This window comes from Sphaeramia orbicularis, chromosome 5 (assembly GCF_902148855.1).
Source record: "Sphaeramia orbicularis chromosome 5, fSphaOr1.1, whole genome shotgun sequence".
In the NCBI taxonomy this organism is placed as follows: Eukaryota; Metazoa; Chordata; class Actinopteri; order Kurtiformes; family Apogonidae; genus Sphaeramia; species Sphaeramia orbicularis.
Genome location: NC_043961.1, coordinates 7398513 through 7424605, shown reverse-complemented (window position 1 = coordinate 7424605; position 26093 = coordinate 7398513). Strand labels below are relative to the sequence as shown.

Sequence of the window (26093 nt, the reverse complement as noted above, 5' to 3'; positions counted from 1 at the left end):
GATTGAATATGAGCAGAAACAAAACTTTCCCCAGTTAACAGCACCACAAAAAAGTATCTAACGTGGGTGTGCTCATGCTGTACAACCAACAAAGAGTGTGTTCCATGCCAGCTGTACTTCTGTGGGTGAAGTTACAAATTTACAAAATGACATGAAGAAGCAGCATCGTAGAAACAGGAAATGAAATTTGCATGCTCTAATATCAAGCGCTTGATCTGTTCACATAATGTGGGCTTGCACTTTGATTAGATCATTGCACAAATGTGTACTTCTACGATAAAAAGTACAGCCACCACAGGCTCCTGTGAACATCAAGGGCATGTCTACTAATTGGTGCAGACAGGTGACAGAGGCAACAGCTAATGTCAGTCGACACATTTCATTTGGGGAAATAAAAAGCTCTGATACTCACACAGTCTTTCACTGATGAGTGTCTGATCTCACTGCCTCATCCCTCTGCTGTTGTGAGTCACATCACTCCCTTCTTTTATCTACTGTGAATACATAGATTTATCTGCGTTTCTGACTCATATAGTTCCACTGCACAGGTACAAAGCAAAATATGAAAAGGCATTTGTGAGTATTTCTGCATCATTAGCTCTGATTGTTCTTGGCATTGAATATTATCTCTCAGGTACAGATATGAGCAAGAGATATGGTTTTATTTTGGTGCTGCATAATTGCTGGCATCATTACAAACATATCTCCCTGGATTTTATCAACATGAAAAACAAAACTGGATCCTTCTTTTATTAGCCATCTGTCCCAATGACTACTGCATCTGCCATCATTAACTGCTTTAATACATTTCTCCACAGCAACACCAGAAATAAATCTATATATTTTTAACACCTAGACCTCAGAAATGTTCACATTCAAATAGACCTACCTGCCCCTTTGCAAGATGAGGCAAAGTAGAGGTCTAATGCAAACTGTTCTTATCTTACAGGTAATTAGAGACCTGGCACTGGTACATCACGACAGCAGCAGTGTTACCATGGAGACTGGCAAGCCAGGATTGGTGAGCGCTCCAGTGCACATCAGCTCCATTGCAGCGCAGACAGAGAAAAGGATGGACATCCAGGCCCCGCTGACGGCTGTTTACATCCACACAGTGCCTGCTTTACCAGCGCAGCCTTTCCCTCAGCCTCCTGCGGCCGCTCGGGAGTCTCCCGCGCTCCATCTGGCCATGCCGCCGCTCTACTCCAAAGAGACACTTCCTTTTTTGACTCTTCACATTGCCGGTGGGCTGCAGTCTCAGCCAGGATTGAGTCTGGCAGCCGCTGCTCCTGCAGCCAGACCTAAATCGGCAGGAAAACATGTGTGTCCTCATTGTGGACGGGACTGCATGAAACCCAGCGTCTTAGAGAAACATCTCCGCTGTCACACTGGGGAGAGGCCCTACCCCTGTACTGTTTGTGGAGTTTCTTTCAAAACTCAAAGCAACCTCTACAAACATAAGCGCACTCAGGCTCATGCACGCCTGTCGTCTGAGTCTGAGCAGAGCAGCCAGGGAAGCCTAGACAGCATATCCAACTCCAGAGAGACATATACCTCCAGTTTGTCTGTGGAGGAGCCTGGCTGCCTGGAAAAGGATGCCTCTCTACCTGCTGCTGAGATCTCCAGTCCAACCAGTACAACAAAGGTCTGCTCTGGAAAGACACCAGGCTCCACTAGTGAGCAAAACGAGTTGACCCCTATAGGTCAAAATCCAGGGCCACATGAAAAGCCAACGAGGGATGATGAAAAACAGAAAAAGGAAAATGAAAATTCTCCTCTACCCGCAAATCGACATCTTCCCCTCCAGAGGCAAGAGGCTACTCTCTTCTCTAAGCAATGGGAAAGTTCAGTATCAAGAGGAAAATCACAAAGCCATGAAAGCACCGACTCAGGATTCAGTGAAATCAGTGACCACTACCCCAGCCCCAGCAGTGTTTTACCTGACCACAGTATGGATTCATTAACCGAGTCAACCAAGGAGCATCTTTTAGAAACCTCTGACACACATTCAGAACCTGGCCAAATTAACCAGGATTCAAAAGACAATGCACGGGAGCAGGAGCAGAAGATATTGGAGGAGCGAATATCCAAACTGATTTCACAGAATTCAGCTGTTGTGGAGGACAAACAGCTGGAAAATGTGAGGCCGCGAAAGACAGTCCTGTCAAAGCAAGGTAGCATTGACCTTCCGATGCCCTACACCTACAAGGACTCCTTCCACTTCGACATGAGGATCAATAAAACGCAAAATGTTGGGTTACAAAGGAATAAGAAGCCTGGTTTTTACAACTCAGTGCCAACACAACACTCTGTGACTATGGAGCATGCACCCCTAACACGCAGCAACTCCCTCCCATTTAGCGTCACCCTCCTGCAGCCTGAGAAAAGCAGCCCAACCACCCCCTATCAGAGTGATTATGTAACACTCGTCCGACGGGGAAGCTCCGGCCAAATCAATCCAACAGGTTTTGCGATTAAGCCTGTGAACCAGCAGTCATCTACGCACCGCCCACTGGTCCGGCAGACAGCCGTAGACTGTAACCACGCAACAGACGGTCTCTTCAAGAATTCATCTGTGGAGGAGGCGTGCACCAGCAGTCTCAGCTGCGATGGTGGCGATGGTGACATTTGTGGAGAGCCAAGCAACAGAAAGTTCCGGAGGAAGAAGGCACAGAAGTTTGCCTACAACAAGTGGTACATGTATGGTGGAGGGACATTTAAAAAGCTCTATGATGACAGAGGAGGCGATAGCGGTGTTGTCAAAGGCAGGAAATCTTTAACAACCCCAGAGCATGAAGTTATTCAGGGTCTACAAAAAAGACTGTCAGCAGGGCATAAAGAGACAGGAACAATAACAGGATCAGTGCAAAACTTCACAAGCAATACAGCAACGGTGTGTCATCCAGGCTGCCCTCCTAACAGACCTCCCCCTGTGCCTGGAGTCGAATTTAATCTAAAAAGTGCCCAGTTTCATTCATCATGCAGTTCCCTCAGGATGCCACTCAGGAGAAATCTATCTTTGTCAACACTGCCGTTATCTTCTATTGGATCGCTGGTTACCCACACCACAGACAGCATAAGTAGAACAGAGGCAGGGAGAGTGATTAATGAAGGAAAACATACTGACTCCACCTCGCAGCTTGGCGGAGCCCATATTCCCTCAGACAGAAAAAAGCAGAGAACTGATGACAAAATCATTTGCCCTCAGGAGATGGAGACTGACCCAAACACACTGACTCATCCTCCTCCCTCTGTCACTGCCGGCGTTCCTCAGCAAGAGACAAAACTCACTTACATCAACATTCAAACAAATCAAAACCATGCTCAGCTTAAAGCGGCTCTCTTTCCTGCTTGTATAATCAATGCAAATGCACCATCTGTTAGCACCTCACCAGCTACTTCCATACCCACTGCTGCCAAAACCAGCTTCCTACCCAAGTACCAGCTAAAGCTACCAAATGCTTCAGAATCTGATTCAAATCCATCATTACAAGTTGGGGATAAACTGACAGGAAGTGATGGCAGCAGCAATTTCACCTCTGTCCTGCCTAGCACGGTGAAAACTTTACCTTCGGCCACAATATCTGAAAAGCAGTGCAGTGACCCCATCAATTCACCTTTGATTCAGCCTTGTACATCACTTTTCAGCTCTACACAACTCATCTTGCCTTCTGCAGCCACAACCCCTTCTTGTCAGGCAGATACACCAGGACTGAGTCAAAAGGTAACCTCCAGTCCAGCTGTAGCACACAAGCTTTTTGCAGCACCCACAAAAACCACAGCCTGCTTGCATAATTACCAGGCAGGGTTATGCAGTACTATGACGGAAAATCCATCCATGAAAACCACTGTGCAGATACTCAAACCTGTTGCACTTGAGGCTGAGAACACTGCTACATCCACTATAACCACAGAACACAATCAGTCTCAACCTGCTGCTAGCACAGGTTTTTCACAAGCTCAGCAACATCTTCCTCCACATATAAATGCCTCAACATCATCATCAGGCCATCCCAGCCAGTTGGATGGAGTGACCACCTGCTCAAATAGTCCATTAATACCATGTCACATCGTTCCATTTGACTCGGGGCAGCCAGTCGCTCAGAACGTGTTTCATGTTCACACGGCAGATCTGCAGATTTGCTTGCAGATCATATCCGACGAGCAGCTGGCTCTTATTGAACCCCAGATTGAGAGGCAAGCAGGTAGCAGCCTCTCACAGACGTGTGAGATGGAAGTCACGGCAGGAGGCACGCAAAATAAAGCACAAAGCTTTGACACCACTCAAAGTACTAATGAAGAAAGGGACTGTGAACAGCTTGGACTTCAAAGGGAAATAAACCAAAGCAAGTCTCTACCCACACTTAACATGGACAACATAAAACCTCCGATGTCTGTTAGTTTTGAAAATGCGCAGCCAAATATCCCCATGACTCAGGCCACAGCTGAATCTGAGTCTCCTGAAGGTCCAGCCTTGTCAATACGCCCACACAAATACAGCCATATAAACATGGACGCAGAGCCACGTAACTATGCAGGAGAAGTTATGTCAACTGTGGCTTCTCTCAAAGGTGTAAAGGCAGGAAGAAGCCAAACTTCAGAGCAGGAACATGCCCCTCCTGTGAACTGTTCTGATGAGGAGCAGCTTTTGCCAGACGGAAGGGTTAGCCAAGGTGAACTGATCCCTCAAACACCATCCGGCCAACACAAGCTCTGCCCTGAAAACATGACCTGTGTGTCTTTTAGCTCAGAGGAAAAGTGTAACAGTGAATTATCCGTTGAAGAAAGCCAACCCAAACCTAGAAATCAAGGAAGCCTATGTTCTGTGAGCAAAATGAAAACTGTGGTACACCAAAGCAGCATGTCCGAAAACGAAGAAGCCCGTTCGTTTGTGCAGGTCAGACCTGGGCAGGCCTTCAGCATTCCGTGTACCAACGAACATTCCAGGTCAGCTTCCTCGTTTTCCATCAGTAATGGCAGAACTCCAAGACAATTGAACACACAAGCCTTGATTTACAGCATCAGTCCTGTGGAATGCACTTTATCTGAGACTTTGAATTCATCCAAACATGTAAACACTGGATATGAGGAGGTTTTGGACAGCCCCGCCCCTTCACAGGAAATAAACCTCGGTAAATCAGAGGATGTTATCAGCTTGGCTCCATCAGAGCAACAACCTGCTCAGGTTACTTCAGCGTCTGGCAGCATCCAGGTGGAAGTTCCCAAAGATGTCCCAGCAGAGCTAAAAACTGTTCCAAACCCCAGCACAGGTACAGAAAGATTTTTATTACATCAATAATTCCTTTTTCAGATTGCAGGGTGCACAGGTCTTTGTTTAAAGTGTAAAGTTTTGTCCTCTAATTAACCATACTAGATTTACTATCAGATGTAAGGTTGAAATTCTTAGTAACTGGCATCAGTTTGCATACGTTCTCATTTGTTGTTCAGTTTAGAACAACATAAAAAAACATTGTCTATTTAGATCCATTACAGACAGGAGAATGAAGAGTCAATGTAAACACCAGGGAACCGTTTATGACACCACATGGTTTCACTCAAACTGTGGGAGTTTCACTGTGGAAAAAGCTGAATTGCAATTAAGAAAAAGTAGGAAACTGCTCTGGTGAGACAGATCCTTTGGGCTTCAGGTTCACAGTTTGATTAATCTAATTTTAGGTGGAAATACTCCAGTGAAATGAACATTATATTGCAAGAATGACAGCATTTTAATTTCCTGTTTTGCACAAAAGCTCTGCACCTTAATTCATTCACTTTTACACTTTTCATGAAACTTTTTAACTTTTTTTTCACTCTCTTTCATTCTCTTTTCATGGAACCTGAGGAGAAACTTGAGATTACAGGATAAAGTAGAAAAACTGTGAAGACAAATACATTTTTTCCACTTTATTTGAAAGAGATAACAATTGTATACTTTCTGTTTAGTACATCACTAAAACATATTCTAAACGACATTACTGAAAACACCCTTTACTGGGCCAGGGGTGACTACACTGATTATTAATAGGCTGGTAATTAATTTCTACTTCATTACTGTACGTTTTGTTCATTGATATTGATTGATATTCTTAATAAATGTGTTTATTATATTGACTTAACTGAATTTAATCAAACTACTAATGTCTGCTGATATCTGTGGATCAGATACAACTGGTAGCCACTGTTCACAAAGGAGTCACTAAATATGGTTTTGTTTATAGTTCATTCTATTATGATAAATCAGCTTTCTTAGATTTATCCATACTTAAGTCTTGCCTCATACATTGATGATCATGTTGACTGATTGATTGATTGTATTTATTTCGAATATGAATGTCAAAACAGAAGAAAATAAACACTTAAACATAAGACATATAATACATATGTTGCATATGATGCAAATTAATGCTTGTCACTATTGTATTTTGTTAGATATTTACATTTTTTCTCAGGATTAACCAAAAGTATTTATTTATTTATTTATTTTTTTTTTTACTAATATTCCTGAAGGGTGTGTACCAGGGGTTGGCAACCTGTGGCTCCAGGGCCACATTTGGCTCTTGGGCTTTTTTCCAGTGGCTCAATGTGGCTTTATCAAAAACCATATGGAAATGAATAAAACTTTTTTTTTGTACACATTTTGCCATTATAATGAAACTATTCAACTGTTATGCAGCTGTAAAAATGTAGACTCTACTCCAAATGAATTAAAAAAAATAGTAATAGTAGCAAAAGCAGACAAGTTTTTCATTTTATAACACTAAAAGTATTCATCTGTATTTCTGATTGCAAAGAAAGCCTTCATTTTTTTTTTTTTTTTCTTTCCTGGGCCAAAGCCGAATATGAGTCTTTATTCAAGACTCATACTGTATTCAGTCAACACTGTGGTAAATCCATTTATATGATGATGTGCAAAAGCCAACTGTAGACTCATCAGTGCTCTTTGTATCACACTGTTAGATGACAGTCAAACAGAAATCACCGTTTCATGCTCTACTGCTCTACTCACATCTACTAACTACAGTACAACAAACAGTAATTTCATTCCTTTTGTTTACACAGTGTAAAAATGTAATAAAAAAAAAAAGTCAAAAAGAACAAAAAATACTGGTGACAACAAAACCAATCAAATGATCTCACTCAAACGTACAAACAAAAGGACAAAAAAATTTAAGAAAATAGAAACTGAGAAATTCATAACAGACATATGAGACAAAAATGTAATAAGTGATTTTTTTTTGTTTGTTTGTTTGTTTTTTCCTAAACCCACCACCACCACCCCTCTTCGGAGGACAACTTTATTTTTTACTTACAGCTCGTGTTTAATTAACAATCTCCAACTTCATATTCTCATGTTCATTCATTCTATATACACAGAGGGAGGGCTCATAATGACAAAAGTGTACAGGCAAAGGGCAGGAAAGCCTTCACTTACCAGTTGATTTTTGCTGCAAAACAAAAATAATGACAAATATATTTGTTTTCTTTAGTTTTGTTATTTCTTTGTAGTTCTGTAAATGCATTAAAACTTAGATTTTTTTTTTTTTTAATTGATTTTATTTAGAATATGGAATGATACAAGCTTCCTGATTGCTACTAACTGACTTCTTTGCACAACATAATATAGAAATGAAAATTCAAGGAAGCATAAAATAATAATACACACAAAAAGAAAGAGAAACAAATGTGTTTTCTAAATTTAAAATTTATTTAAAGATTTATTCTCCACATATTCTGTACAAACTAACCCTAAAGAGCTTCTTAAACAGTCACCAGTTTGGGGAAAGGCAACTTTTGGCTCCAGACAGTTTTGTTTTTCTTTTTCTGTCCTAAAATGGCTCCTTAGATTTAAAAGGTTGCCGATCCATGGTGTATATGATTGATTTTCCACAGCATGTTTATTTATAATTAATGTGGGCTACATGTACTCTGTCGAATGTGGACATAAACACAGTAAAACCAAAACTAAAACTACTTCACACCGTTATTATTTTCATTTTTGTCAGTCTGCTAAGAAGTGTGACAACTAAATAACTGTCCTAATATTATGTCCTAACATTAATGCATGTGGTAAAACAGGAGGATATTTAACGTTTTAACTTCAATGTGACAGAAATCTATTTTTACCACAAGATGGCAGTAAATAATCACAGTTTTGCAGAGAATGGCTTTATGATGCTGATGAATTCCCTAAAATTCCAGAGTTAATATGAATGAATGAATGATTTTTTTATTTTTATTTTTTTTTTCTGTTATGCTCAGAACACATACACTACAAACAAAAAGTTAAGGATATTTGTTTTCTTTCTTTTTTTTTTTTTTTTGGTCTTTTTTTTTTGTGTGGCATTTTTGCCATTTGTAAATAAAACTGTCGGGTCATTAAAAAAATGTGTTTCAATTCAATTCACACATAAAAAAAGTAAAAAGCGCTGTATAAGAATCCCAACTGAAAAATATCCTTAACTTTTTGTTTGTAGTGTATAAAGAACATACAGATGACACAATTGGTAACTGAAAAATGAAGAAGTTGAAGCCAGAGGGTTATTTCTGCTTCTCCCATCTTATGAATTACGTGAAGTTGCAGCAAATAAAACATGAACACAAATGTATCTACATTCAGTTTCTTAAGTCACTAGTCTCTTTTCCATTGGACATCTGCTCAAAACTTTACCGATATTTATTAAATGTCGAAAAAACAGAAGTGCGTAACGTCAGTTTTTCCATTAAATCACAAATGTGATGATTTGTTTATTTATTATTGTGAAATGACACGAGAAGTCATTCCATAAACATGGCGACGAATGTAAATATGGTGTTGATTTACAGATATATTCATAATTATCATATACCGACACATGTTTCTTCTTCTTCTTCGCTTGTTGTAACGTACGTCAACATCTGTTTTTTTAATTCACCTGACTCTAGTTGCAAAAAAAGGTCTTTCCATTGCAGTTTTGCATGATATTACCATTTGCACGACGCCCAAAAAACTTTTTATCGAGAAATGAGACTTTTGGTGAAATTATCATTTTTCCATTAGGTAAATTTTTATGTGCAAGTTAATTTGTAATTAATTTGAGGGTCAGTGGAAAAGCGACTACTTAGAGATTATTTTACCTTTATAGGCCTTGAGAATTTGACAAATTAAAGTTTTTTTTAAAACTTGATGAGCTACGCAATTTCAATTCACCATGTAACTGATTCCATAATTTGACACGTGTAACAGAAACAGCCATATTTAATATTTGTTTGTACTTTACATGTTTCAAACACAAACAACCCTCTTAAATTATAATTCTCTTCTCTTAGTTAAAAAAAATGAATAAAAACAGGAAGACTTTTGTTCTTAGCACGAAAAAATTTTTCCATTGTTTTTAAATATACAATATTAGGAAGGTATGAAGGTATGAATATGAAGGTATGTTTGGCCTTTCTAACAAATCCACTTACTTTCATTGAATCAGAACAATAATTATACTAAATTTGTGTATTTCTGTGGCAAACAAATCACTCCTTAATCTACATTCAGTTTTTTAAGTCACTTAGAGATTATTTTACCTTGGTAGGCCTTGAGAATTTTAAAACTCGACAACAAGCTACACAATTTCAATTCATCATTCATTTGATTTCATAATTTGACACCTATAACAGAAATACTGCCATATTTATTAAAATTTGTTTGTACTTTACATGTTTCAAACACAAAAAACCCTCTTAAATTTTAATTCCCTTCTCTTAATTAAAAAAAAGTTGAATACAAACAGGAAGACTTTTGTTCTTAGCACAAAAAATAATTTCTATTGTTTTTAAATATACAATATCAGGAAAGTATGAAGGTATAAATACACTACAAACAAAAAGTTTAGGATATTTCTTTTTTTTTTTTTTTTTTTTATTTTGTTGCCATTTTTGCCATTTGTAAATAAAACTATGTCTGATCATTAAAAAAATGTGTTTCAATTCAATTCACACAAAAAAAGTCAAAAGTGCTGTGCAAGAATCCCAACTGAAAAAAATAGCCCAAAAATGTAAAATATCCTTAACTTTTTGTTTGAAGCGTATGAAGGTATGTTTGGCATTTCTAACAAATCCACTCAATTTCACGGCATCTGAATGATAATAATAGAGTGAAACTATTAAATTTGTGGATCCAAAATCTTTCTGTGGCAAATAAATCACACCTTAAAGTCCATGTGGCTTTAATTTAGGATATTATTGTTTTTATTTCTGTGACATGCAGGTTGCCCACAGGGCCTCCATTCTGTATGCAAACAGGTCATATGATCCCCTTCACAACCCCAAACACCAGTTTATGCACTCTTGAAGTAAAAATAGGTGAGGATTAGAGACTGTAACGAAGTCAAAAGGCCATAGAGAAAAGAAGATAAACACCAGAGCTGCGACTCTGGTGACCTCTACCCACCGCCTCCTGGCTGAACTGAAATAACAGCAGATCAGAAGCTTGTCCTGTAAATACGTCTCACTGACACCTTACTTCATCTGCACAGAAGGACTGGAGATTACCTTAGCGAAAATGTAGTTTTCCAGCTGATTCTTGTTACTGCTCCCAGGTGTGAAGACAAGAGGAGGAAAAAGTACAAACATTTTGTATAAAAGTAGACGTAGAGATACTTCTAAAAAAAAAAAAAAAAAAGAAAGAAAAAAAGAGTAGAGTTTTGTGTAAAACCAAAACATGAGTCAACTGGTGAGTTAACGACATGCACAATACCATAATTTACCATAAATATTTAAGGCCGATCAATATCATTTCAGGTTTAGCCTGTAAAGACCCAGTGCTACTTTTGTGGCAGTTCCCAAACAGATTTTTCCTCCATATTTAACATTTCTTACATAATTTATTGCCATTTATTGTAATATTGTCTTCTTTATTTGGTGCATTTTCAGCAAAAATCAGGTATTTTCAGATATTTAATTCACTGATCATGTAGCTGTTCATAAAAGCTGAGCGTAAATTCAAAGGTTAATATATCAAAATAGAGAAAACTGCAGAAAAAGTGACTTTTTCAGTAAAATATATCATTAAATAAACATAAAACAAGTGTGTCCATCCACTGTCATTGATCCAACTCCATGGGTTTTACTGGTGAATCAGTTGTAGCAGATAACAGTGTTTCCATGGTAACTACGGAGCCTCTGAACGTCCAAATGGGTCATATCTGATGACCACGAAAAGATGAACTGTATTTTGCACCAATTATTTCAGCATATTAATAATTTTAGAAGTTTATTAGTGATTAAACATTGTAGATAAGTAGATGGTTTTGGTCACCAGTACATTTTCTATTATTATTCTGAGATTAAATCAGAATTCTGATTTTAATCTCAGAATTCAGCCTTTTTTCTCAGAATAATAAGAAAAATGTATATTGGACTTTTTTTTTTTTTCTCCAGTGGCCCTAATCCTCTTCCTTATTTTACTACTGTCAAACAACTTATACAAAATAAATAAAATCAATAAAAATAACAGTTGTACTTTCTACTTTTTCCTCTAATCTCTGGATCTAGACTCTTTATTTACAGAAGAGGATTAGGGCCACTGAAAAAAAGGTCCAATATATATATTCTTTATTATTCTGTGAAAAAAACGTCAGAATTCTGAATTTAAGATTAAAGTCAGAATTCTGCGAAAAAAGTAAGAATTCTGACTTTAATCTCAGAATTCTGACTTTTTTTTCTCAGAATAAGACAAAAATATATATTGGACCTTTTTTTTCCAGTGGCCCTAATCCTCTTCCGTACTTTACTACTATCAAACAACTTATATAAAATAAATAAAAATAATAAAAATAAAAGCTCTATTTTCTACTTTATCCTCTAATCTCTGGATCTACACTCTTTACTGTTGTCAAACAATTTATATTTATAATATGTGAAACTAAAGACCCTTAATTTACAAAGATGATGCAGTATTTGCTTCACCAACAATATGAGCCTATATATTTACTTCCTGTTTCTACAATAGTAGAGTTGAGAGTGACGTCAGTACATATGAGAGTAGATTAATAAAGTGTAAATACAATAATGAACCAATATTTTTGTTTTATTTTCCTGCTCATTATTTTTACCATTTCCTGTGAGGGTTTGTTGCAGAAAAAGAAACAGCTTTCAAACAAATTCCATCTTCTCTTACTCCATTTGTCTTCAAATATCACTTTAATCTCTGAATGTTCAGAGGATATGTAGTTTATAGACAATGGGTGACTTTGGGATGAAAGAATTAGTCAAAATCTGAAAATCATGTTCACTTATCCCTTTGGAATGAATGTGTCTGGATCTGTCTCCAGTTTCCTGAAGGGGCAACACAAAAAAAACAACATCACACCAAAACCAGAAACCAGACTCTCCAGCGAACGTTAGAATCCAACTCAGTTTTTGTTCAGCGGTTACATCAGTGTTCATCAGCAGAACTTCACCTCTGAGATTATGAACTGAAAACATCTGAGGTTCCCTTATTTGCATCAGTATGTTTTGCTTTAACAGTAGAAATGTCAAATGAACAGAACAGATTCCAACACAAACCTCACACACATATTTAACCCTTAAAGACCCAGTGCTATTTTTGTGGCAGTTCCCAAATGATTTTTTTCCTCTATATTTAACCTTTCCTAAGTGATTTATCAGCACTCAGTATTATTTTATCCACTGTATTGTGCATTTTTTCATTGAAAATTATATATTTTCCCATATTTAATGTACTGATTATGTAAATGTTCATTAAAACTCAGATTATAGTTGAGGGTTATTATATCAAAAAGAAAAAAATGAAGGAAAATATTATTTTTCTGCAAAATCTCTCATTAACTGATCATAAACCCAGTGTGTCCATCCACTGTCATTGATCCAACTCCATGAGTTTTACTGGTGAATCAATGTTGTAGAAGATGACGGTGTTTCCACAGTAACTACGGAACCTCTGAACGTCCAAATGGGTCATATCTGATGACCATGAAAAGATGAAGAACTGTATTTTACACCAATTATATTATATAATTGTATTTTACTGATTGATTGATTGATTGATTGATTGATTGATTGATGGGTCTTTATGTGTTAAGTTAAACTAAGATAAGGTAAGGTAAGGTAAGATAAGGTAAGATCATAGGCTCCGTAGTTACCGTGGAAACACCATCATCTTCTACAACATTGATTCACCAGTAAAACCCATGGAGTTGGATCAATGACAGTGGATGGACACACTGGGTTTATGATCAGGTAATGACAGATTGGACTAAAAAGTCATTTTTTCTTCAGTTTTCTGTGTTTCTGATATAATAACCATTAAATGTACTCTGACCTTTTTTGGAACATCTTCATGATCAGTGAATTAAATATAGGAAAATACACGAGTTTCACTGAAAAAACACAAAACAAACAGGATAATATTACAATAAATGGTAATAAATCACTTAGGAAAGGTTAAATATAGAGAAAAATTCACTTAGGAACTGCCGCAAAAGTCACACTGGGTCTTTATGAGTTAAGGAGAATGGATGGAGCAGTTTGTTGAACAATCAAATAATCTCTACTAATTCAAAGTTTAGGGTCAGTTTATATCCTACTGAGATAAAAGCAGCTTTAATCAAAGTCTTGCACAGTTAACCATATTTGTTCATGTGTACATCATAAGAATGTCATGTATTTATGTCATGCACTTTTCCCATACATACATTTTTCTTTCTTTCTTTCTTTTTTTTTTTCTTTTTCTTGTTTGGTGTGCTATACATACTTGGTCGCTAATAATATTAATAACTCTACATGTCCATATCTTGCGTGTAGGATGTAATTATGAATAAACAGATTTGTCTGCTATCAGGCAAATTTCTCTCTCTCTCTCTCTCTGCTTTTATTATTTTATTTAGTAATTTTTTATCCATTTATTTATTATGTTTTTTGTACTATAAGTACTTTGCTATTTTTTATTACTATCATCAAGTATGTCATGTAGGACTAGGGATGGGAGGGTGAGGGGGTGGGAAAAATGGGACATGTTTAATGCCTCTGAAATTTAATATTCAAATGTTCAATGTAATTTAAATCTGCACCAAAAAATGATAAATATGTAAAAAATAAAAATAAAATTAAAAAAAAGAGTAATGAATCCCTTGTGAAAGTAACAGTACTGACAGTATTTATTTTGACATGCACCATTTACGTTCCCAACTGTTTTTGTCTCGTGACCCCATTTTAACATCACAAATTTCTGGCGACCCCAGACATTCAAAACTGAGACTTTTTTTTTTAAATTTTTTTGCTAAAATCAAATTGTTTTTGATCATGTAATAGTTTGCAAATAAACATTAATTTTAGATGACATTTTGGCTATATAATGTAAATTTTTATCAGTAAGTTTTAATTTTTTATCAATTCAGTGCTTCAGTTTCAGCCTCAGCGTTTGTCATGTCTTTTATGTCTCTCTCAACTCACCATATATTTTTTATTAGTAAGTTTGTTTTGGTTTGGTTTTTTTTGTCTTTTTTTTTTTTTTAGCTATTACTAGAAATTTCAGATGACCCCATTTGAATTTCAGGCAACCCCACGTGGGGTCCCAACCCCAAGGTTGAAAAACACTGATTTATGCACATCCTATTTTGAAGTTTATACTTTTGTCCAAAGGTACAGGTTTACATTTAGGGCATATAGAGTTAAAACACGCTGAATGATCTTTTCTTAGGAGGGTAAAATAACACTGTGGATCCTGGCATCCTAAAGAAAACCACTGCTTATTGTTTGCTTCTCCCCCCCTGAGGGTTTATAGATGGAGACTCCCCGACTGGACGTGCAGCCCAGGAGGAGCAGCAGACACAGGGAGATGGAGGAGGTGGAGGAGATGGAGGTGATGGAGGAGATGGAGGTGATGGAGGTGATGGAGGGGCCCCGGGGCGTCCAGACTGTGCAGACCAGAGGCCACAGCAGAACCAGGAGGTCAGACAGAATCATCAACAATGCATAGAAGGACATGGGAGTGGAACAGAGGACAAGAACGGAGGACTGAAGTCAGACAGCTGCACATACATCCTGTTAGCAGATCTGATCAAACCAGAGGTGAGACGGAATGATTTACTGCTGTTTAATGGAGAAGATAAACGTGTGTATGGAAGGTGGTGTGTATTTAATGACTAAAGCATGAGTGTTTCTAAAAACTTCCATGTTTATTTTCAGATGTGGAGGCATTTCAGTTTAGAATTGTCAGACTGGGCAGAAGGAGAACAGCTTTAACACTGTTAAATACACTGATCTACTACTGAAGTCAAACACCTCCAAAATAAAAGTGGTGACATTTGACCACATGTGAGACACTGATAAAGGAAAATCCAGTCCTAAATGCTGGTTGGCTGAAGTTTCTAAGAAGTATAACTCATTCTCTTGTTAATTCTCAAATTTCTCATTTTGACCTAAGACTGTATCTGGGGTCAAAATGTGAAAGTTGAGAATTAATGATAGAATGGGTTTAACTCCAAAGGAATATTAGTGTCAGATCTACCAGATCTACTTCAAACACTGTCTGCACATGACAATACATTGACTTTACAGGTTCTATCAGTGGAACATTTATAAACCTATTTTATAAATGAACATAAACCAACATAACACTTTATCATATACCTTGAAAACATCAGCAAACCAGCACTTTGGTTGTTTGTTTTACAATTAATTGGATTTAAATATATAACATTTAGCACATTTAATCTCTGAGGCAGATCATTTCTAAAAAAAAAAAAAAAAAGTTAAAAAACGGTATTATGCCGGCAGCAGGGGTGCCAAAAAGAATACTGTAAAATAATTGAAAATGACCATCTCATAAAAATACAGTAATGTTCCATGATTAAAATACAGTTTTTTGCCCTAACATTACATGAGATTTTGCTTTTTTTTTTTTTTTTTTTTTTTTTTTTTTTACTTTTTAATGTTTAATAAAGAATATTTACATATATTAAAACAATCAAATTACCTATAAATATTTATATATAAATAATTTTCAATGAGACTCAGTTGTACAATCCACTGATAAAAACTGTATTTGGACAGTTTAACAGTGCTTATACATGTTATACATTCACAAAATTACATTTATTCAACATTTTTGTTGTGAAACCTCCTGTAATTACACAAGATATTTGTCAATTAACAAAAAAGTCTTGTTAAACTTGCAGAACAAATACTTCTTTTACAGTTAATTTTCAGTAATTTTATCTCATTTAATTATTTTTTTCTTTACAGTATCAAACTTTAAATTAACAGTTTAATCTCATAAATAGTAAAGAAATATTTGTGAAATAGGACACATTTGCAAATGTATTTTAACTGTATTTTTCTGTGAAAAAAGAAAAAATTTCTTTTAAAAAATTGAAATTTTTTGGTTATTCACAGTTATAGTTTTTTTCGTGTTATTTTACATTTGACATGTAAAATCACAGTCTATTTTTGTCATTTCATTGATATTTTCCTATATCTTAAAAATACAGGAAAAATCTGTAAAATAAACAGTGAAAATTCTGTTAAATTACACTTTTTTTTTTTTTACAGTGCAGTGTTGTCAGTTTTCTTCACTTTCTCAGTGGCATAGAACAAAAACACATCATTTATCTTGTTTATTTTTATTTTCTGATTGCAAAAAGACTCAAACACAACAGCTATGCAGTTCTGGCAAAGATATGCATGACTGTAACAGAGAGTGATGCTGCACTGAGGTTAATGAGGTCACTGGAGATAGTTCTAATTCATCTGAACATCTGACACGAACCCTTTATTATATTAATTATAGGTGTTAATAATACCATTATTCAGTTCCATACTGATGCTTTTATACTTTAGTCATACACTGCAAAAATCTAAATCTTACCAAGTAGCAGATTTTTTTGCTTACAAGTGAAAAATAACTTGTTTTACAATTATTCTCATTAAAATAAGAAACATTTAGCACATTTAATCTCTGAGGCAGATCATTTCTGTCACATAAACCAGTGATATCAGTGTCCTTCACTTTCTCAGTGGCATAGAACAAAAACACATAATTCATCTTGTTTATTTTTATTTTGTGATTGCAAAAAGACGCAAACACAACAGCTATGTTGTTGTGGCAAAGATATGCATGACTAACAGAGAGTGATTCTATACTGAGGTTAATGAGGTCACTACACTCTAAGAAATAAAACGTTGGAATTTGTTGGATTTAGTTAAAAATTTTCTGTAACTTGTTCCATGAAATATGGTTATTTAAATGTAAAAAGATGTTGCAGTTAATTGCAAAGAAAACCTACAAATAAATCCAAAGTAATTGTGTCAATACATCTAAAGGAAGGTGTTGCTTTAATGCTACAACTGAAGAATAACATTTTCTTATCAACAGTACTGGTTTGGATTTACACACATTTTGTTGTAAATTTAGTGATGGAAGTCCGATTCTTTTAAACAACTCGATTCTTTCGGTTCATTCGTCTGTTGTGAATCGATTCTGAATTGATGCAGGATGTTTTTTTTAAATGAATGAATTGATTCGCAATCGATTCGCAACAGACGAACAAACCGAAAGAATCAAGTTGGTTAAAAGAATCAGACTTCCATCACTAAATTTACAACAAAATGTGTGTAAATCCAAACAAATACTGTTGATTAGAAAATGTAATTCTCCAGTTGTAGCATTAAAGCGACACCTTCCTTTAGGTGTATTGACACAATTACTTTGGATTTATTAGTAAGTTATTGTTGCAATTAACTGCAACATCTTTTTACATTAAAATAACCATATTTTGTGGAACAAGTTGCATAATATTTTTAACTAAAGCCAACAAATTCCAACATTTTATTTCTTAGAGTGTAGATAGAATTATAATTAATCTGAACATCTGACACAAAACCTTTAATATATTGATTATAGGTATTAATTAGGGATGTCCGATAATATTGGCCCACCGATATTATCGGCTCGATATTGGCATAAAATGTAATATCGGTGAATATCGTTATCGTTTTTTTTGCCTATCATTAAAACCGATAAAATAATGCCTTGATTTCGCCGGCATTTACCGACACGTAAATGAAGCATTGTTTGTAGCTGAAAGAAATGTGCAGTTTTCAAAATTTTACAGTAGAGTTGCCACACTGTAATAGACTCATGGAGGGAGGGAGAGAAAATAAATAAATATGGCATGTTTTCCACAACTTAAGTTGAAATATGTGTTCTTTGCACAGACAGTGTTTACATTTTGAAAGCCTTGTTGCATTTGAGAATGCATCCAATGGGGCATCACAATAAAATTCGGCATGATGTGTTAATTCCATGACAGGAGATACGTGATGTTACCTATAATTAGTTTAATATCCCACATATATCGGCAGCGGTATCGGTAGATATTGGAATTGGAAATTAAGCGTTGGACAACATCGGCATATCGGTTTTTGGCAAAAAAGCCAATATCGGACATCCCTAGTATTAATAATACCTTTATTAGATTAGATACTGATGCTTTTATGCTTTAGTCATATAGTAGAACACTGGTCTATTCAATTATTGGATGTATTATCATTTATTTTGTTTTGGTTGTTTTGGTTCCTTCAGTTTTACAGTTATTCAACACAACCAATAAACCATTCAAAATCAACAGACAAAGGCCACAAAATTACAATAGATAAACAAAATTCACAAATACACAGGATTCTTGCCCATTTGTCATTCTTTCTAAATACTTTTTATTGCTTTAACTATTCCGAACTCTGCTAAAGCTTCCCACAAATTGCTCACAGCCACACATGTACAGACTGTTCTGATCTGGGGATCATGTGGAAGCAGGTTTTCAAGCATGAGGGTTTGTTACATCATAGAATTGTTTGTCGTTTTTCAAGGCATTTTGCTGAGAAAACCGTCACACAAACATTTTTTCCTCATGAAATATCGGCTCCGTAATGAAGATAATGACCATATGTCACCCAAGATGTGATAACAAAAACAAAGGTGGTGAAAAGTAAAGCGATGATTTACATGATCTGACAAGCACACGAAACAACAATGTATACTGCGACGCCGCACACATGGACACAGCAGATATAAATTATAGAGCTTCAGAAGAGTTATGCCAAAGTTTCACTCGCAGAAGGAGGCAGCTGATAGCAGTTAGACGGAAACATATTAAAGCAAATGGGCGGGGTCAAGGGTCACAGATGGACCGCCCACGACCGTTTGATTCATAACTGTTTTGGGGTTTTTTTTGTAGATCATCTATGTTTATTTTGTGGATTTTGACTGAGAGGAGAGAGCTTCTGGATTTTTTTATCCCTAGGTTTTTAGCTCATCATTGTTAATAGTTGTAATAGTTTATAGATTAGTCGAGTAATTATTCCAGCTGTAACTGAAGTTGGTCATATTCCTTTTTTTTTTTTTTTCAGGTCATAACTTTTGAACCAGACAAGTTTCAGACAAATATTCCACATAAACGTAAGGGTCGTAAAGGTCTAAATGCCATCTTAAAGAGATTCAAAGAGCAAAATTTCGTTTCAAATATTTTTTAAATGAAAAATATCAAAAACTACTGCATCACAGATGGACAAAAAATTTATTTTTTGCAAGAATTCCAAAGTTCTCCAAAGTGAAGTTCCTCTGACATTTTAATCCTCAAATGTATTCAGTGTAAACCTTAAAGCCTCTATTTTACAACCGAATAATTGGTTACAGAGGAAAGAAATATTTGATCAAACCTAAATAGAAAGAGTATAGACAAATGGCAGTGTCACAGATGGACAACAAAAGTAAATATCAAATTAAACATGTTTTATTTCAATTATCAATATCATATACATTTTTTCTACAATATTTACAACATACAAATGATATTAACATCATATTCAAATGTATTTTGCATAGATATATGCATTTATTAATTTTAAACGCTGTGTGTTTAGAATATGACATAAATAATACTAGAAAAGCACACAGAGAGTGCCGACCTCTGCCAAGGCAGATCACACACCCCCCCAAATCACCACCAAAATTTAATCATTTGTTCCTTGTGCCAGTATCAACATTTCCTGAAAATTTCATCCAAATCGATCTATAACTTTTCAAGTTATCTTGCTAACAGACAGACAAACAAACAAACAAACAAACAAACATACAAACAAACAAACAAACAAACAAACAGCCAAACCCTGGTGAAAACATAACTGTGGAGGTCATAATAGTCAAATATCAATGTATTTGGAATAAATTTAATTTATTTCCTGAAAATATAAGTAATTACCTACCCAAAAATATAAGTTTGGTGTAAATAATTGTAATTTACCCCTGTAAAGTCTGAACCTTTAAATCAGTGACAGAAAATTCCAGTTCTTTGAAACTGGAGCCTTTATTGGTCCTTCTGAACAACCTAAAAAACATTTTTTCAAATATCAATTTCCATGTATGAGTTTCAATTTTGTATCATATTTGATCCATTGGGTCTCAATGATCGAATATTATTATTTTTGAACTAACAAAAACATAATACAAGAAAAGCACTCGGAGAGCATAGACCTCCACCAAGGCAGATCTGCCCCCCCACCCCGATCACCACCAAAATTTAATCATTTATTCCTTGTGCCAGTATCAACAGTTCCTGAAAATTTCATCAAAATCCGTCCATAACTTTTTGAGTTATCTTGCTAACAATCAATCAAACAAACAAACACACAAAGCAAAGTGATCACAATACCTCCTGGTGGAGGTAATAACACAAGTATGGCTAACAAATGGTTAACTCCTTTTCTAAATGGTCCCAGTTCTTCCTCCTTCCTCATTAATGACAGTCTTATAGTGTCACTGGAAAGGCCTCTGGTGAATGAACTCCTCCCCCTGGTGGATTATCTGTGTGTTGCATGTATCTAATTGTATACATCAGGTTTTTAAGACAAAAAAATATCACACTGATCATGTAGAGGGCTTCAAAACTCATGTCCAATCCAATCCAACTTTATTTATAAAACTCTTTAAAACCACCACAGTGGACCAAAGTGCTGTACAGAAAAATAAATAAAAATGAAAAAAACAGAGTAAAATACAAGAATAGATTAAAAGACATGGAACAACTGTAAAATATAAAATTAAAATAAATAAATAAATAAACAGAAGAATAGATAAAACCTAAACAAAAGAATAAAATACAAGAATAGATTAAAAGACATAGAACTGAAAAAAAGAAAAATAAATAAATAAAAATACAGAAGAATAGATAAAACCTAAACAAAAGAATAAAATACAAGAATAGATTAAAAGACATAGAACTGAAAAAAAGAAAAATAAATAAATAAAAATACAGAAGAATAGATAAAACCTAAACAAAAGAATAAAATACAAGAATAGATTAAAAGACATAGAACTGAAAAAAAGAAAAATAAATAAATAAAAATACAGAAGAATAGATAAAACCTAAATAAAAGAAGAAAATACAAGAATGGATTAAAAGACATCGAACTGCTGTGAAATAAATAAATAAAAATACAGAAAAATATATAAAACCTAAATAAAAGAATACAAGAACAGATTAACAACATATAAAGCTGTAAAATTAAAAACAACAAAAAATACGAACAATAAATCAATACCGAATGAAACAACTGAATAAAAACAATACATTCAAACGTGTATCATGTATCATATATGATACGTTTGGCGTTATAGGGTTAATTTTAACCTCGACTTCACCCAAATGTGTTTTTTCCACATGAATTAAAGTCTGTCATATAGAACGAAAAGGTCAAGATAACAAATACACACACTCCATCACTCTGAAGTTGCCTGTGATGAGTTTCAAAAGCCTCATATCTCATTGAGCTTCATGGTATTTGAGTAATGTTAATGAGAAAGTTCCATGGAGGCTGTATAATGAGTGTCGAGTGGTGGTAGAATGTAATATTCCTCCACATATTCCTCTTTTATTAACAGGGAGAGGTCACGAAGGTCAAGCCGGATTCCTTTCCAAACTCTTCGCTATCTGAGCAGCATCTTCAGCATCTTTCCCAGACGCACTCAGGAATGTCTGAGTACCCTCCGCAAAGCCCTCAGCTGGTCCCAGGCACATCAAATAACCTCCACGGACCTGCCAACAGCGCTCAGGTGGGCCCTCGGAACCTTCTGGAAGTGGGTAATTTGTGTTTGTCACAACACTGGGAGAGCGGCGCACACGACTATCCCTGTAAATCTACAGACGAACAGCCCCGGCCAAGACAAACGCAGGCTGTTTCGTACCCCGAGCCGGATTTTCAACAAACATTTTCACACGTGGAGCAACAGCATGAGTGTAAGAAACGCAGCGTGGACCCATCTGCTCAGCGTCGAGATGATACTGGCGTCGTAACGGGCTGTAGCGTCGAGTCAGGAATTCACAGAGGCCTCTTATCTGATGTCAAAGCTACATCATCAGCTGCACAAATAAGCCAAATTTCTCTCTGTGGTCAAATCCAAACAGTGATGGAGGATGTGAAAGGAGAAACTGCCGTCTTGAATCATGCAACACTGCTGGGTAATGGCTCCACCAGGCCATCAAAGACCTTCGTGTTCCCAGAAACGGACACTGATGATAGACAGGATTACTCAACGCAGAGCGGGAACTCCGGGAGGGCAGATATTACAAACAAATACCAGTCTTTTTTCTTTGCCGGTCAACTTCAAAGCTACCAAGCATCCGAGTGTCTGAGGCCGGTGCAGAGCTGCCAGGATTACCCAGAAGACACCAGCAGTAGTGACGATGAGGGGAAACTCATCATAGAACTGTAGATGAACACATGCTGCTTGGATTTTTTTTTTTTTTTTTTACTGTAGATATTTATTTGACGATAAAGTAAAACATCCCTTCAGGGTTAAAATGATCTTATTGGCTGAGTTATAGCGTATGTTCAACCCACGTTTATTCACATCCAGAAGCAAAAAGACAGCGGATACACTGGAAAAAAATGGAATTTAACCAAGTGTGTTTGTCATCTCTAGACCAAATATCTCATCACACTTAAAATCAGAGAGAATCACCTAAAGAGGAACTTTTCAGTGAGATATAAGAACTTATTTATAGACAGTATATCTGGAAAATCTGATTTCAAGAAATCTGACCAAGATAATTTTAACTTGTTTCATTGGCAGATTTTTTTGCTTAATTCAAGATTATTTTTTTCTCTTTTTTTTTTTTTTTTCTTAATTCAAGATTTTTTTTTTTTTTGTTTAATTCGAACTTTTTTTTTGCTTAATTCAAGATTTTTTTTTTTTTGCTTATTTCAAGATTTTTTTTGTTTTTGCTCAATTCCAGATTCTTTTGTTTGTTTAATTCAAGATTTTTTTTTGCTTAATTCAGGATTTCTTTTTTTTTGTATTATTAATTAAATATTTGTTTTTGCATAATTCAAGGTTTTTTGCTTAATTCATGACTTTTTTTTTTTTGGTTTAATTCAAGATTTTTTGACTTAAGCAAAAGAAAATCTTGAATTAAGCAAAAAATCTGCCAATGGACCAAGTGAAAATTATCTTGGTAAGATTTCTTGAAATCAGATTTTCCAGATCTATTTTCAAAAAGTCAGTTCTTATATCTCACTGAAAAGTTACTCTCTAGGCGATTCTGTCTTTTTTTTTTTAAGTGTGATGAGATATTTGGACTAGAAATGAGAAAAATACACTTAGTAATATTTAAATTTTTTCCAGGGTAGTGAAATTTTACCATGTGTGAGTCACTGATAAAGGAAAATCCAGTCCTAAATACTGGTTGGCTGAAGTTACAAGAACTTATTTTTAAACAACAGATTTGGAAAATGTTATTTCAAGAAATCTTACCAAGATAATTTTCACTTGTTCCATTGGCAGATTTTTTGCTTAATTCAAGATTTTCTTTTGCTTAAGTCAAGATTCAATTAACCATTAGTTTTTGTTTTGTTTCTGAAAAGAAAATCCAATTACCAAAAGATAGACTGACCCACTGTCCACACGTCCAGTCGTATAGGGAGAAATAACACTACATTTAAAGACAATGCAGAAATTTGATTAGATTATTATGTAACAATTATAACAAACAATTACATTTCTAGCCAAATATAATGTGGGCACCAAGTTTGTTTTAAAACATCATTCATTTATAAGTTAGTTGGAAGTCAGTTTCTGTGAGACATTAGGTGATATGTTTGGTGGAATTATTCTCTTTGAAATAATAATAATAATAATAATAATAATAATAATAATAATAATAATAATAATAATAATAATGGATTGGATTTATATAGCAATTTCTAGACACCCAAAGCACTTTACATTATTGATCCATTATTCATTCACTCTCACATCCTCCCTCTGGTGGTGGTAAACTACATCTGTATCCACAGCTGTCCTGGGACAGACTGACAGAAGCGTGGCTGAACTCACGCCTACAGCCCCTCCCACCACCCCCAAACATTCATACACATTCATACACCAGTGTGAGTAGCAGCACTGGAGGAAAGGAGGGTGAAGTGTCTTGCCCAAGGACACAACGGACTGACAAGGACAGAGCCGGATTCAAACCGCCAACCCTTCGGTTATTGGCTCCACCACCTGAGCCATGGCCCCCCTAAATTCTGACATCAAATTGAAATAAAACTTCCAGTATTTGCACTGGTAGTTTAGATATTTCATTCAAAGACTTTATCATTCTGCAGAGACTCCACTTGTTTTTCTTCTTTTAGATCCATGACACTTATGTAAGATTATGTAATCTATCTGCAGAAGTGAGTCTTAAATCTGGAAGAGGGGTAGTATTTTGTACTTTCTCTTAGGCTCAATCCCAGTTCACCCCTTGGGCCTCCCCTTGGCCCTTGTCACTTGACACTACCCCTTGAAACACAGTTGTCAGGGCTAGTGATTAAAACATTCTCCTATGAAATGGTCCAACCCTTCCAGACCTGTTCCCTCATCAGCAGTCATCGATGCCGCTATTAACAGATGTGACTACTTTGTTTCTGAAAGTATTCTCCATGTCGTCAGTACCTGTAACTGTCTCTGTTCCATGGGCTTTGGTCATCTTTTTACGGCTATCAACCTCAAACTGCAGAAATGCGATCTATAATAACACATTGAAACGGCGTTAAATGGGTGATCAAATGATTAAGTTATTTATGAAGAAAATATGTACATTTGTGAGTTTCTTTCATCATGCTACTGGACTTTTTGGCTGTGTTTACCTCCATCTTGCCAATGATTTGAACAGAATTATGGGAAATTTCTCCCTATCCCTCCGTTCGTAGTGTGATCCTGGAGTATCTCCATTTGGAAGCCTATACAGCCCTCCACCTTAGCCCTTCCCTTCCAACTCATCGAGAACTGGGACAACCCTATCCCTTCATGAGAATGTGCAAAATGGGGGGGGGGGTGAATTGGGATTGGGCCATAGACTTTCTGTGAACACATTCCTATTATGCTACACTGAGCAGATGAAACCTTCAAGTGGTCTAGTTTCCTGAGCACTCGGCCCAAGGGATCAGTAAAGTTCTATCTATATATTTATTTGCAAAAAAAAAAAAAAGCAAGTCACAGTTCAATTAACCCAACAGATGTAAGAAGACTAGATAAAATGAAGCGCAATAGGACTTCAGTGTTACCAAGGCCAAAAAAACAAAGAGCCACATGTACCAAGAAAAAAAAAACTGAAACAAAAGATTCAAATGATAAACAGTGGAGAACTCCTACAGAGGCTGCATTTACTACATGAAGTCAACACAAATGCTTTGGTTCACAATGACCCTGATGATAGAAAGTGAACATCTAACAAACGTAAAACAAAACCACATCATGTAGAAAAGCAGCTCCATGACCAAGAGGTTCAATGTTCAATGTGTCTTTGTGTAATTTAATTTACAGCTGATAGTAAATAAATAAACAACTGTCATCCAACAAAACAATCCGACATTACACTGTGTCCTGTGGAGTGAACGAACGGCTGTGAGGGGTTTATAATGACTTCACTGATCACCAGAAAGGGTTCAGGTGCAGAGGGGCGTGGTCAGGCACTCAGAGGGAGGGGCTTAGCACACCTGGAAAAACAGAGGTAATGAGCAGAGGTCACAAAGGTCAACGGCTGTGATCAGGTCTGCTGTTAACT

The 26093-nt window shown here is 35.8% G+C and overlaps 1 protein-coding gene across 1 annotated transcript; it reads left to right on the top strand.

Moving 5' to 3' along the window:
- Positions 1-1339: 1339 nt before the first annotated feature.
- On the top strand, positions 1340-22872 carry znf831 (zinc finger protein 831). Its single transcript, XM_030133736.1, has 3 exons — positions 1340-5270; positions 14774-15060; positions 21929-22872. Exons 1-3 carry the CDS (start codon positions 1349-1351, stop codon positions 22757-22759), a joined length of 5040 nt encoding a protein of 1679 aa, XP_029989596.1. The 5' UTR covers positions 1340-1348; the 3' UTR covers positions 22760-22872.
- The last annotated feature ends 3221 nt before the right edge of the window (positions 22873-26093 follow it).

Excerpts from the sequence above, each read along its gene's own strand:
- znf831 (XM_030133736.1), top strand. The coding sequence starts at position 1,349 with ATGAAACCCAGCGTCTTAGAGAAACATCTCCGCTGTCACACTGGGGAG. Across the intron at positions 5,271-14,773 it reads TGTTCCAAACCCCAGCACAG|ATGGAGACTCCCCGACTGGA; the intron begins GTACAGAAAGAT and ends GAGGGTTTATAG. Across the intron at positions 15,061-21,928 it reads CAGATCTGATCAAACCAGAG|GGAGAGGTCACGAAGGTCAA; the intron begins GTGAGACGGAAT and ends TTTTATTAACAG.